This window comes from Maylandia zebra, linkage group LG12 (genome assembly GCF_041146795.1).
Source record: "Maylandia zebra isolate NMK-2024a linkage group LG12, Mzebra_GT3a, whole genome shotgun sequence".
Classification (NCBI taxonomy): domain Eukaryota; kingdom Metazoa; phylum Chordata; class Actinopteri; order Cichliformes; family Cichlidae; genus Maylandia; species Maylandia zebra.
In genome coordinates, this window is record NC_135178.1 from 817,870 (window position 1) to 828,534 (window position 10,665).

Consider the following 10,665-nt stretch of genomic DNA (forward strand, 5'->3'; position numbering starts at 1 on the left):
AATATGGACCTCACATTCTTGTTAACACTCCATGGCACAAATACTCTTCCCTTTAGGCTCTGTGTATGTGTGTGTGTGTGTATCAATATTTCTCCTATGTTTAAGTATTACTCCTCAATCATAGTATTGGAATCAAGCCGTTTCTTCTCTCGTCATATCTCTGTAAATCGCAGTCAAAGTACACCAAAGTCAGCTGATTCACCCAGTGCAAGAATTATGCTTCTAACCCACCTAGTTTTTGAGTTACACAACGTTTTGTAACTCCAAAAAACGGCGTTTTTCGCCTCTCACCGCGATCTAATTCTGACTCCTCATCAGCCTTTTTTTCAAATCGCCCGCCCCCTTACGGTGTGTTCACACCGAACGCGATGGACGCGAATAAAACGCCCCAAACACCCCTAATTTGACGCGTGTACATTCGCGTCTCAACGCGTGTCCAAGAAAAATCCATCGCGATATTTTGACGCGCGTGAACCGGAAATGTGGGAGGAATGTGGGAGGGAGTTGTGCCAGACCGGTATCTTTGCAAGATGGCAGCTATCGAGCTAGCGCTTGAAGAGAGAGTCTCCCTTCTCTATGTACTGTGGAGAGCAGAGCAGCAGCGTAAAAGACGTCCTCGCCGTACCTGGGTCCATCAGGTCCTCCAGAGGCATGAGCAGTTTGGTGAGTTTCACCACTTGCTCCAGGAGCTGCGCCTGGATGACGGCCGATTCCAGCGCTATCACCGTCGGCCAGTTTGAGGACCTGCTTTCCCTCGTCGGTCCCAGCATCGCCCGCCTAGACACCAACTACAGACGCTCAATCCCACCTGCAGAGCGCCTGTCCGTCTGCCTGAGGTTAGTAAAACTATTTAATACGGTAGTCCTTTATTGATATCTGTGCTAATATGCTAATCCATCCAGTTATACACTGCTAACATGGATGTGCTATGCTAACAGTGAATGCTGTCGGTGTTTACTGAAAGCAAACTGTGGTACAGAGACGACTCTTTATAATATTTCTAGTGATACTCAGAAGCTCTCATCAAGTCCCGATTTAATTCGATTTATGCTGTTATCAGTGTTTGCATGATAGCATGGCTGTGGTGTCACATCAATGTATGCGCTCGGTGTTTGCTGATATCAAACTGTAGCATTAGGACCACTGAGTTAACCTTTGTAGTGATACTCACTCCTTTTTATTTAGACCTGGTTTAATTCTGGGATAGTTGAATATTTGTATATAATCCCTGCAGCTGTCAGACTCTATAGCAGGGGTCACAGCCTTTATTAAAACAGAGTTAGATAAAACTGTGAACAGTTTGGTTCATCTCTAGTTACATGGTTCTATCTTGATAAGCTGTCTTATCACAGATTAATTTTTCAAAAATATTAATGATTTAAGCAAGGAAAGGGCTACATGTCAACACACAACTCTTTATTTCTATTAATGTCTTACTTCATTCCTACCCGATTGACATGTTTAGGAATTATGAGTGATTGGCTCACTGTAGTTGTGAAAGTTGCTACCAATCAAATTATGATATGTTAAAGTTAAAACAAAACACAACTGTTTTAGATATTATCTAATATACATTTTGTAATTATCCTTATAATTACAAAATGTTTTATGTAAGATTTAAGTTTTGTGATTTATATCTGACATCACAAAAGTATTTTGGAATTTGAATAATGTATTTTGTAACTGCAGTACACATAATACTGATTTTGAACAATTTTGTCCAGGTTCCTTGTCACCGCGGACTCCTTCAGGACCATCGCGTTCAGTTTCAGAGTCGGTGTGTCCACGGTGAGCCAGATCACCCCCCAGGCAGCGACGTCCATCTGGGACTGTCTAGTGGACGACTTCATGGCTGTGCCTTCACCTGGAGACTGGCGCTCCATCACAGAGGGATTCCAGGAGCGCTGGAACTTTCCTCTGTGCTGTGCAGCTCTGGATGGGAAGCACATCCAGACAAAGGCACCCCATATATCATATAGGAGACACACACATTGATATACACTAAATATTCATTTCATTTCTTTTTTGTGGTGCCCAAATTGATGCACCTGCTTGATTTTGTTTAAACAATTATTGCACACTTTCTGTAAATCCAGTAAACTTCTTTTCACTTCTCAAATATCACTGTGTGTGTCTCCTGTATGATATTTAACTGACATTTTTTATTGTAACAACCAACGATTTATACAGGAAAATAATGTCTATTAACAAGGTTGCCCAAACTTCTGCATCCCACTGTATCAGTATATTTTGTCATTAGTATAATATGAAATAAATTCTACATGTGTCAAGTTGTGTGCCAACATTTGCTGTGTAGTAGAACTGAGACATTAGTCATTATAAACATTTATTTGAAATAATATTAAAAGTCTCAAACAGAAAAACATTAAACATAAATATATAAAATATAAGAATTTACAGAGAGACAGGAATAAAAAGGACCAGCTGCTCTCCAGAGCAGGAACAAGGCTGAGGAGGAAATGCTCCATTGGAGACTGGTGTGGCCTCTTCAGGGACTCCAGGATGGCCAGCTCCACCGCCGATGGACCGTCCTGGGACCCGTCCCTCATCTGCCTCGGAGCCGTCCTCCTCTGTGGGCCTGTAAAACAGCACAAAACACAAAGAAATGAGAAGGCTGCTACTAGATTTTAATTTCAACATTGAAAAAAAAAAAAAACAACAGGATATAATCAGATTGGTTGTAGATATTTAGTAAAGGTGATCACAAGGGAATCCCACCGACTAAAAAGGTATCAGTGCTTGCTGTACATATCTGTGGGTGCAGCAGCAGGAGCTCAGGGACTGGGGATGCTCTGCTGCAGAATCAGTTGGTTCTATCAATACAGTATTAAATGTTAACAGGTTGGATATAATAATCGTAGAGTAGACAGTGGTCCCTCATTTATTGCAGGGGTTCTCAGAATAACTAGCCCCTGGTCCAACCCTGGTCACAGTTCTCACAATTGATTCTCAAAGTGCAAACCTTTGTAGATTGCAAAACGTAAAAGTATTATTATGCCGCGGTTTGTCTTCATCTGCCCGCCACTTTCGTGCGCCTTTTTCCCTCACGGTGCAGGTGTCTATTTCCGAATGAGGCTCATAGTTATGGGTGTTTTTGTGCTGTTTTTTCTATTGGATGCGATGGTTATCAAAACCAAACGTGATAAATTTGGCAAGCACAGGAGATTTGTCAATCAGGCTGCAGAATGCAATGCTGTACTGTGCAATAAAAAATCAGCGAAAAAGCAAAGCAGTGACGGATGAACAGCGGGACCACTGTGTGCTGTTTATTAATAAACAATAAAATATATTCCTAAATGACAACATGCATAAAAGCAGAACGGTATTTGTACGTCAGTGGGAAAATAGCGGTGGCTTGCTAGCTTTTGTGCGGCTTCCCCGGGTCAGTGAAAACTTTCAAAAGAGAAATGAATGAACTTACCAGGTTGCCCGATCTCTTCACATATCTTCCTCCAAGCTCGGTCCTTTTTATTCCTGTCTCAGTACTGAAAGCAGCTGGTGTTGTACAGCTCCGAGTTGTTTGCTACCGCATTGATTAGCCTTCCCCTCCATTGAAGTATGAAAGGCTTTGGCTGGATCTGCCCCTTTGACCTAGGTAACAGCCACGTCACCAGGCTCCTGATTGGTTGTCGCGGCGCGATTTGACGCTGGAGTTCAGATTTTTCCAACTCGAGCGGTAGACGCGAAACGCGCGTATGCACAAAATGCAACACAAAAACTCACGCGCGTGGTTTTATTCGCGAGTCAAACGCGCCAGACGCGCTACACTGACGCGCGTTTCACGCGTTTTGGCGTTTTCGCGACGCAAATCTGCTTCCGAATTTTCGCGGGACCCGCAATCGCGCGTCATCGCGCCTTTCCATTGACTTTACATGTAAACCTGACGCTCTATTCACGTCCATCGCGTTCGGTGTGAACACACCGTTAGAGGTGGCGCGATTGGTAATCACACGGCTCTTCAGACCAAAGGTCGTGGGTTCGATTCCACCTTGGCCCACATGTTTTTTTTTAACTACAAATTTATACACTGTCACAGACCAGTAATTCATATTCATCATTTATTACAATTCTGCAAACTTTTATGATTTTACCAGTTTTTCTAATATGGACCTCACATTCTTGTTAACACTCCATGGCACAAATACTCTTCCCTTTAGGCTCTGTGTATGTGTGTGTGTGTGTATCAATATTTCTCCCATTTTAAAGTATTACTCCTCCATAATTGTATTTCTGTTAAATCAAAGTACTTTTACTACATCTTAGTACTTCTGCTCAATCATAGTATTTTTGACAAATCATGATTTTTGTGCCAAATCATAACATTTGTGTTATGTTAAAGTATTACTACTAATTGGAGGAATTTCTGTCATGTTACAGTATATGTGCTAAATATAGTATTTCAGCCAAATCATACTATTTCTACTATATTATATTTTTCTTTCTAAATACAGCATTTCTGCTATGTTGTACTATTTTTCTAAATCATAGTGTTTCTGTAATGTTTAAGTATTTTTGGCTAAATATATTCTTTCTGCTATCTTATACTATTTCTCCTAAATTCTTGTATTTTTGAGAAGTTATCAAGTTTCTGGTAAGTTACAATATTTCTGCTAAGTTCTGCTATGCTATTGTATTTCTGCCAAGTATTATGTTTCCTCTAAGATATTGCAGTTTTGCTAAGTTATTACATTTTCGCAAAGTTCTATTTGCTTCTGCAAAGTTTTTGCAATTTCTGCAACTTTTCAGCTTTTTCAGCTACTTTTTGCATGCAGCTTTAGCTTTAAGCATCCACACTGCATTTTCGCAGGAAATGCAATTTTTAAGTGTGCCTATGCCAAAAGGCACACTTATTACTATTGCTCGGATTTATTATTCTTATTAAGTGTGCCTATGCCAAAAGGCACACTTATTACTATTGCTCGGATTTATTATTCTTATTAAGTGTGCCTATGCCAAAAGGCACACTTATTACTATTGCTCGGATTTATTATTCTTATTATTATTATTAAGTGTGCCTATGCCAAAAGGCACACTTATTACTATTGCTCGGATTTATTATTCTTCTTATTATTATTATTTTCCTTTTTCAGCCTGAAATTTCCGCGCGTAACTCATCCCACAGTTTTGACACAAGCTTCATATATGTTATATCATTTTGTGCGGCTGGATCAGGAATGGTGTGCTATGACTTTTGGTGTTTATTACTTCTATAGTTTTTTAAATATGAATATTTTAATGCAAGTTTTTGCCCATTCAAATGAATGGGAACGAACGAAAGTGAAACTTTACTTACTTTGTGGTGTGTTTGCTCACTCACTTAATTTGTGGTGTGTTGGCTCACTCTAGTGGTATGTCCCCGTATTTGGATTACCATAATGACAACAATATGAACGGCGCGCACAGCGTCGGTGCTTTCAGGAACCATTGGAATTCTTAAGGTTGCACGAAGCATTGAATAGTTACGGTAACGGCAAGGGTGTATGCTTGGTGGAAAACTGCATATCCCACAATTCAAAGCACGCCTCTACCAGTCAAACAATGGCGGCTGCCACTTGGTTTAATATATTCCTCTTATTTGTGTTTCTAGGTCACAAAGTAAACTTTTAAGATATTTTCAGGTGAGAATGTAGGTGTGTAAACGTCAAATATCTGCTCGTTTTGTCAAAACATCCCATATTGGCAACAGATTTTTCACGATGTTGGCTAGCTAGCCGGCTAGCGCCGCTTCACTCAAAAGCACCCAGGCTTGGCTTTCAGTGAGGCGTCTCTAACTCCTTTCATCCCCGATAGCTCCGCAAACAGTCTTTGTCTTAGCTGGACTTATTTTTCGTTTATATGGGCCGATGATGCTGGTCGATGAGGAAAAACTAACTGAGTTGTTTGGTGGTGGCTAACGCAGAGCTAGCTAGCCACCGGTATGTGTCTCTTTCCCCTCATATGTTGGGAAAGAAACATGTGAGGCGGCCGCCGATCGACCGGTTTTCAGGTGAGAATGTAGGTGTGTAAACGTCAAATATCTGCTCGTTTTGTCAAAACACCCCATATTAGCAACAGATTTCTCACGATGTTGCTGCTAGCCGGCTAGCTAGTTCGGCCGGCCGGCTAGCCGGCTAGCTAGCTCGGCTAGCTAGCGCCGCTTCGCTCAAAAGCACCCAGGCTTGGCTTTCAGTGAGGCGTCTCTAACTCCTTTCACCCCCGATCGCTCCGCAAACAGTCTTTGTCTTAGCTGGACTTATTTTTCGTTTATATGGGTCGATGATGCTGGTCGATGTGGAAAAACTAACTGAGTTGTTCATATACCGGTGGCTAGCTAGCTCCGCGTTAGCCACCGGTATATGTCTCTTCCCCTCGTATGCGGGGAAAGAAACACCGATCGACCGGTGGTGGCTAACGCGGAGCTCAATCGTGGATAAGGGAAACCCAATGCAGGAGAAGCAGGCGGCTGGTGAACTGAATTTCAGGTAAGACGTTATTAACTGCACTCTATTTGGGTCAGATATAAACCGAGTTTAGGTGTAGTTTATTTTCGTTGTGCTGACAGTTACAATAACTGTACTGCGTGCTAGCTAGCACGACGGAGTTTCTATACAGCTGTGCGCGCTAAGTTACTGATTTTGAACTTTATGACAGCCTCCCCTATTTTCAGGCGAGAATGTAGGGGTGTAAACTTCAAATATCTGCTCGTTAAGCGTGCCTATGCAAAGGCACACTTAATTTTATCAAGAAGTCCCATATTTTATCAAGAAGTCCCATATCTCTCACGATGTTACTGCTAGCGCCGCATGGCAGCTAGCTGGCTAGGGCGGCTTGGCTGACACCTAGGCCGGGCTCTCGTTTCACCGCCGCATGGCAGCTAGCCGGCTAGCTGGCTTGGCTGCCACCCAGGTCGGGCTGGCTGACACCCAGGCTGGGCTGGCTGACACCCAGGCCCGCTCACGCTGTCGTGTCACCCCTAGTCTTTCGTGATGACTCTTGGTTGGCTGCTGGACTTATTTTTCATTTATATGGGCTGGTGATTCAGTATGAGTGTCCGGTGAACTGAATGTCAGGTAAGACGTTATGTATATGTAAGGTAGTGACTGGAATAAGTCACAAGGTGTCGCTGTTGAGCTGCATATATGTTGTAAATTTTAGCAATTTTGACCATTTTTCCTCTGCAGGACACCGTAGTTCAGATTTCTCGTTCGCGTGGGCGCCATCTTGGTTCAGTGTTTACTGTGATGTGCAAAGGTAAGCACTGTCAGTGGCGAACTGCATTGGTTTTGTTTAAAAATAAGTGTTCCACTGTGTAAAATAGCGGTTTGTCATTTAAGCCGAGCATATATTTTGTTTATTGAGAGGTTCATGTATTGTCTGATGAGAGTATGAGACAAAGATATACTTTTCTTTCTTACTCTCATATAAAATATTTAGCTTTTATTAAATAGTTATCTGAATCTTACAACCAAAGTTTGTATAATAATACACAAGATTGGCTGTAGACCATTGTTAATCATTCAGAACACTGTGTAAAAATAACAAAAACAAAAAGTGAATGAAAAGTGCATAAATATTTATTTTACGTGTTTGATGTGTGTGGCAGGGCGTGGTCTGCAGTGCCGCTGCAGGGGAGGTGGACCCACCTCAGCGGCATCTGCAATCACGCCTCTCAGGTGTAAAGTCTGTGCTCTCTCTGCTTTTTTTTTTTTTTTTTTGTGTATGTGTCGGGCTATGAGATGAAAAGCTACAGCCGGCTGTGTGGGTACAGCAACTATGTGTGAAAAGTGGTCCATAACGTAATGCTTCAAAGTGTGTTCATGCAAACATTGTCGGGTCTGCTTATGAACCTCTGCGCACAGCGTCTACAAATTGGGGCTGTACGAAGTCACCTCATCTTTACACAAAACTGTAAGCTGTCATCTGTGAGGCGCGAGCGGTGTTTGGTTTTACCATAGTTCATGGTGGAGAATGGCTGCTCTGCTGAGTTTTGCTCTCTGTAGCTGTTTGAATGGCAAACTATACTGATTAGCGGCGGCATAGGCACACTTAAAATTTCTTCAGAAATTTTCGCTTTCTAGTTTTCTTTTTTCTTTCTCAACAGGTGATCCAGGTGATCGATATATGCTTTTTTTTTTCTTCTTTTTTTTTGCTGCCCATTCTGTTGGTTTTTGTTTTTTGCCCTTCTCCCCCGTCCCTCTTCTCAGCTGTTTCTCTTTCCCTCTTTCTTTCTCCCCTTCTTTCCTCCAGTCAAGTCTGTCCCGTATTCAGCAAGTGAAAATAAAATAAACAATAAAAGGTGAATCAAATGGACCATTATGGCAAGGCTGGGATGGTCAATTTGGTAAAGTAAATCCGTTGGGCATCTTCCTTTGCCTTTAGACAATAATTCTGATGGCAAAAGAGCCAAACGGGACAGGCAAAAAAAAAAAAAAATGTCTAGCTTTTAAAAAAATAATTATCTGAATCTTACAACAAACGATTGATAGATTGATGCATATATACCATCAAAACAGTGTACATCACTGTCACAACAGTGTTTATTTTCATTCAAAGGCTTTATGATTTTTCCTATAATGGTGGGCCAGTCTCTAGTCAAAATGTCCGGGCCAATTTTCTGTCCCAGTCCAGCTCTGTATGCAGCTCATCTGCAGTCTGGTGTTACCTACATCTTCCTATTCAGAAGGCAGAATTTCCGAGTTCTGAGTACAATCGAAAGCACCACGACTGCAGTTTTTGTGTTGGATGTAAAAGGCGCACATGATGCTGTGACGTAGGCTAGAATCATGGCAGCAGTCAATGACGGTCCAGGCGTGGGATTTCTCTCGTGGAAATATGCACATTATCTTTTCCTTTCTGTTGGTAGGTGGCACAGTGCACTTGTGGCAAGTAAGCAAGCTAGAAGACTGGCAAAGTTATGGAAGAAACACATTAACAAGAGAATTCTGAGTAAAACCAAAGTTACTTTCCCTAGTAACTAGTTACTTTGAAAGTAACAAGTAACTTGAAGTAACTGAGTTACTTTTGAGTGAAGTAACTAGTAATGTAACTAAGTTACTATTTTAAAGTAACTTACCCAACACTGCTCATCAGTAATGTTTTTAGGGGGAGTGCATTTTTAAAACAATTTGTGCAAACTACACCACAAGGTGGAATATTTGCAAAATCATGACTACTCTGTGAAATTTTGTCTCAAGAATTAACCCTATGAATATGTCAGTACCATTAGGATGAAATTATTGTGTCACCAACATTTTAACGTTAGACGTATAATTTTAACAGCCTCTGTAAACTAATATCCTGACTTGCTCAAGGCTGCTGTTTTCTCTGACAGTTTCAATCAAAATTAGAAATGCTACTCTAGGAGACTGAGAGAACTAATAGTGCTGCCTGTTGTGCAGTTAGTTTCCCAAACACGTTATTCATGGTTACATACAATTTTAGACTGATGTGGGCCAAAGCCTACCATAGCCACACATTTGTTGAGTGAAATTGACTTTAAGTGACTTACAGGTTTCTTTGAAAAATACTTTCTTAGATCCAGTTTCTTCCTTTGTGCTGCCATCCTCCTCTCCTCCTCGCAGATCAGGCTTGCTTCTGCTAAAACTAAACAGAGCTCCCTGAAAAGCACAGCCAATCACATTGGCCATATTTGTCATATGACGTAGGACTCCAGTAGAGAACGTAATTTAACCCTTTCTGCACCGCTGGGTGAATGAGACGTTGACAGATTGTTTTTTTCTTACTATCGGGTTTGTTTTTCTTTACTCTAAGAAATCAAATTATTGATGCTGACATGTCCCTTCCGTCCATGCCAAATCTACGCCCTTGCCTGAATCCCAGGCTGCTGGGGGATTCCCATGACGCTCTGAGAGTTTCCTCTGGTGTTCATACACCACTCATTTCATTTTGTGTTCTCTCTCATAACTTTGTCTTGTTTCTCTGTGCTCTCCTTTTTCTCCAATGGGTCTCTATGATGGCTGCCCTTCCCTGAGCCTTGTTCTCTTGGAGGTTACCTCCTGTTGAAAGGGAGTTTTCCTTCCCACTGTTACCAATTGCCACTCATAGGTGATGATGTGATTTTGGGGTTTCTCTCTAATGCTGTGGAGTCTCTAAATTGAGAGGACTGCAATTGTGAGGTGGTGCAATAAAAATAAAGCTGAACTTATTTAAAGAAACTAAATTCCAATTTTGCCATTTTTTTGGTTGCACTAATGCTGATGCACACTATTCAATCCATACCTCCTTGCTGATGCCGTGTGTTGTTTCAGGCTCTGACCTGAGGGTGGTGCTGGTGGGTCAGGAGAGAGTGGGGAAGAGCTCAGCAGGAAACACCATCCTGGGAAAGAAGGAGTTTAACTGTAGGATCAGTTTGAGCCCTCTGACTTTGAGCAGTGAGAAGAAACAAGTTGATATTGACGATCATAGAGTCTCTGTGGTCGACACCCCCGGACTCTTCAGCACTCGGCTATCTGCAGACGAGGTGAAAGCAGAGCTGGAAAAAGCTCTCCAGCTAAGCTCTCCAGGTCCTCACGTCTTCATCCTCGTCCTCCAGCTCGGAAGATTCACTCCACAGGAGCAGGAAGGACTGAAAGCTCTGCAGAAGATGCTTAGCGCTAATGTCTCCAAACACACCATGTTGCTTTTCACCTACGGAGACCGACTGGA

General features: G+C 42.0%; 1 protein-coding gene across 1 annotated transcript; it reads left to right on the plus strand.

Annotated features, from left to right (window-relative positions):
- Positions 1–466: 466 nt before the first annotated feature.
- LOC143421415 (uncharacterized) lies at positions 467–2,660 on the plus strand. Its single transcript, XM_076890530.1, has 2 exons — positions 467–836; positions 1,725–2,660. The coding sequence occupies exons 1-2, from the start codon at positions 577–579 to the stop codon at positions 1,993–1,995; spliced, it is 531 nt and encodes a 176-aa protein (XP_076746645.1). The 5' UTR covers positions 467–576; the 3' UTR covers positions 1,996–2,660.
- The last annotated feature ends 8,005 nt before the right edge of the window (positions 2,661–10,665 follow it).

Excerpts from the sequence above, each read along its gene's own strand:
- LOC143421415 (XM_076890530.1), top strand. The coding sequence starts at position 577 with ATGTACTGTGGAGAGCAGAGCAGCAGCGTAAAAGACGTCCTCGCCGTA. Across the intron at positions 837-1,724 it reads CGCCTGTCCGTCTGCCTGAG|GTTCCTTGTCACCGCGGACT; the intron begins GTTAGTAAAACT and ends AATTTTGTCCAG.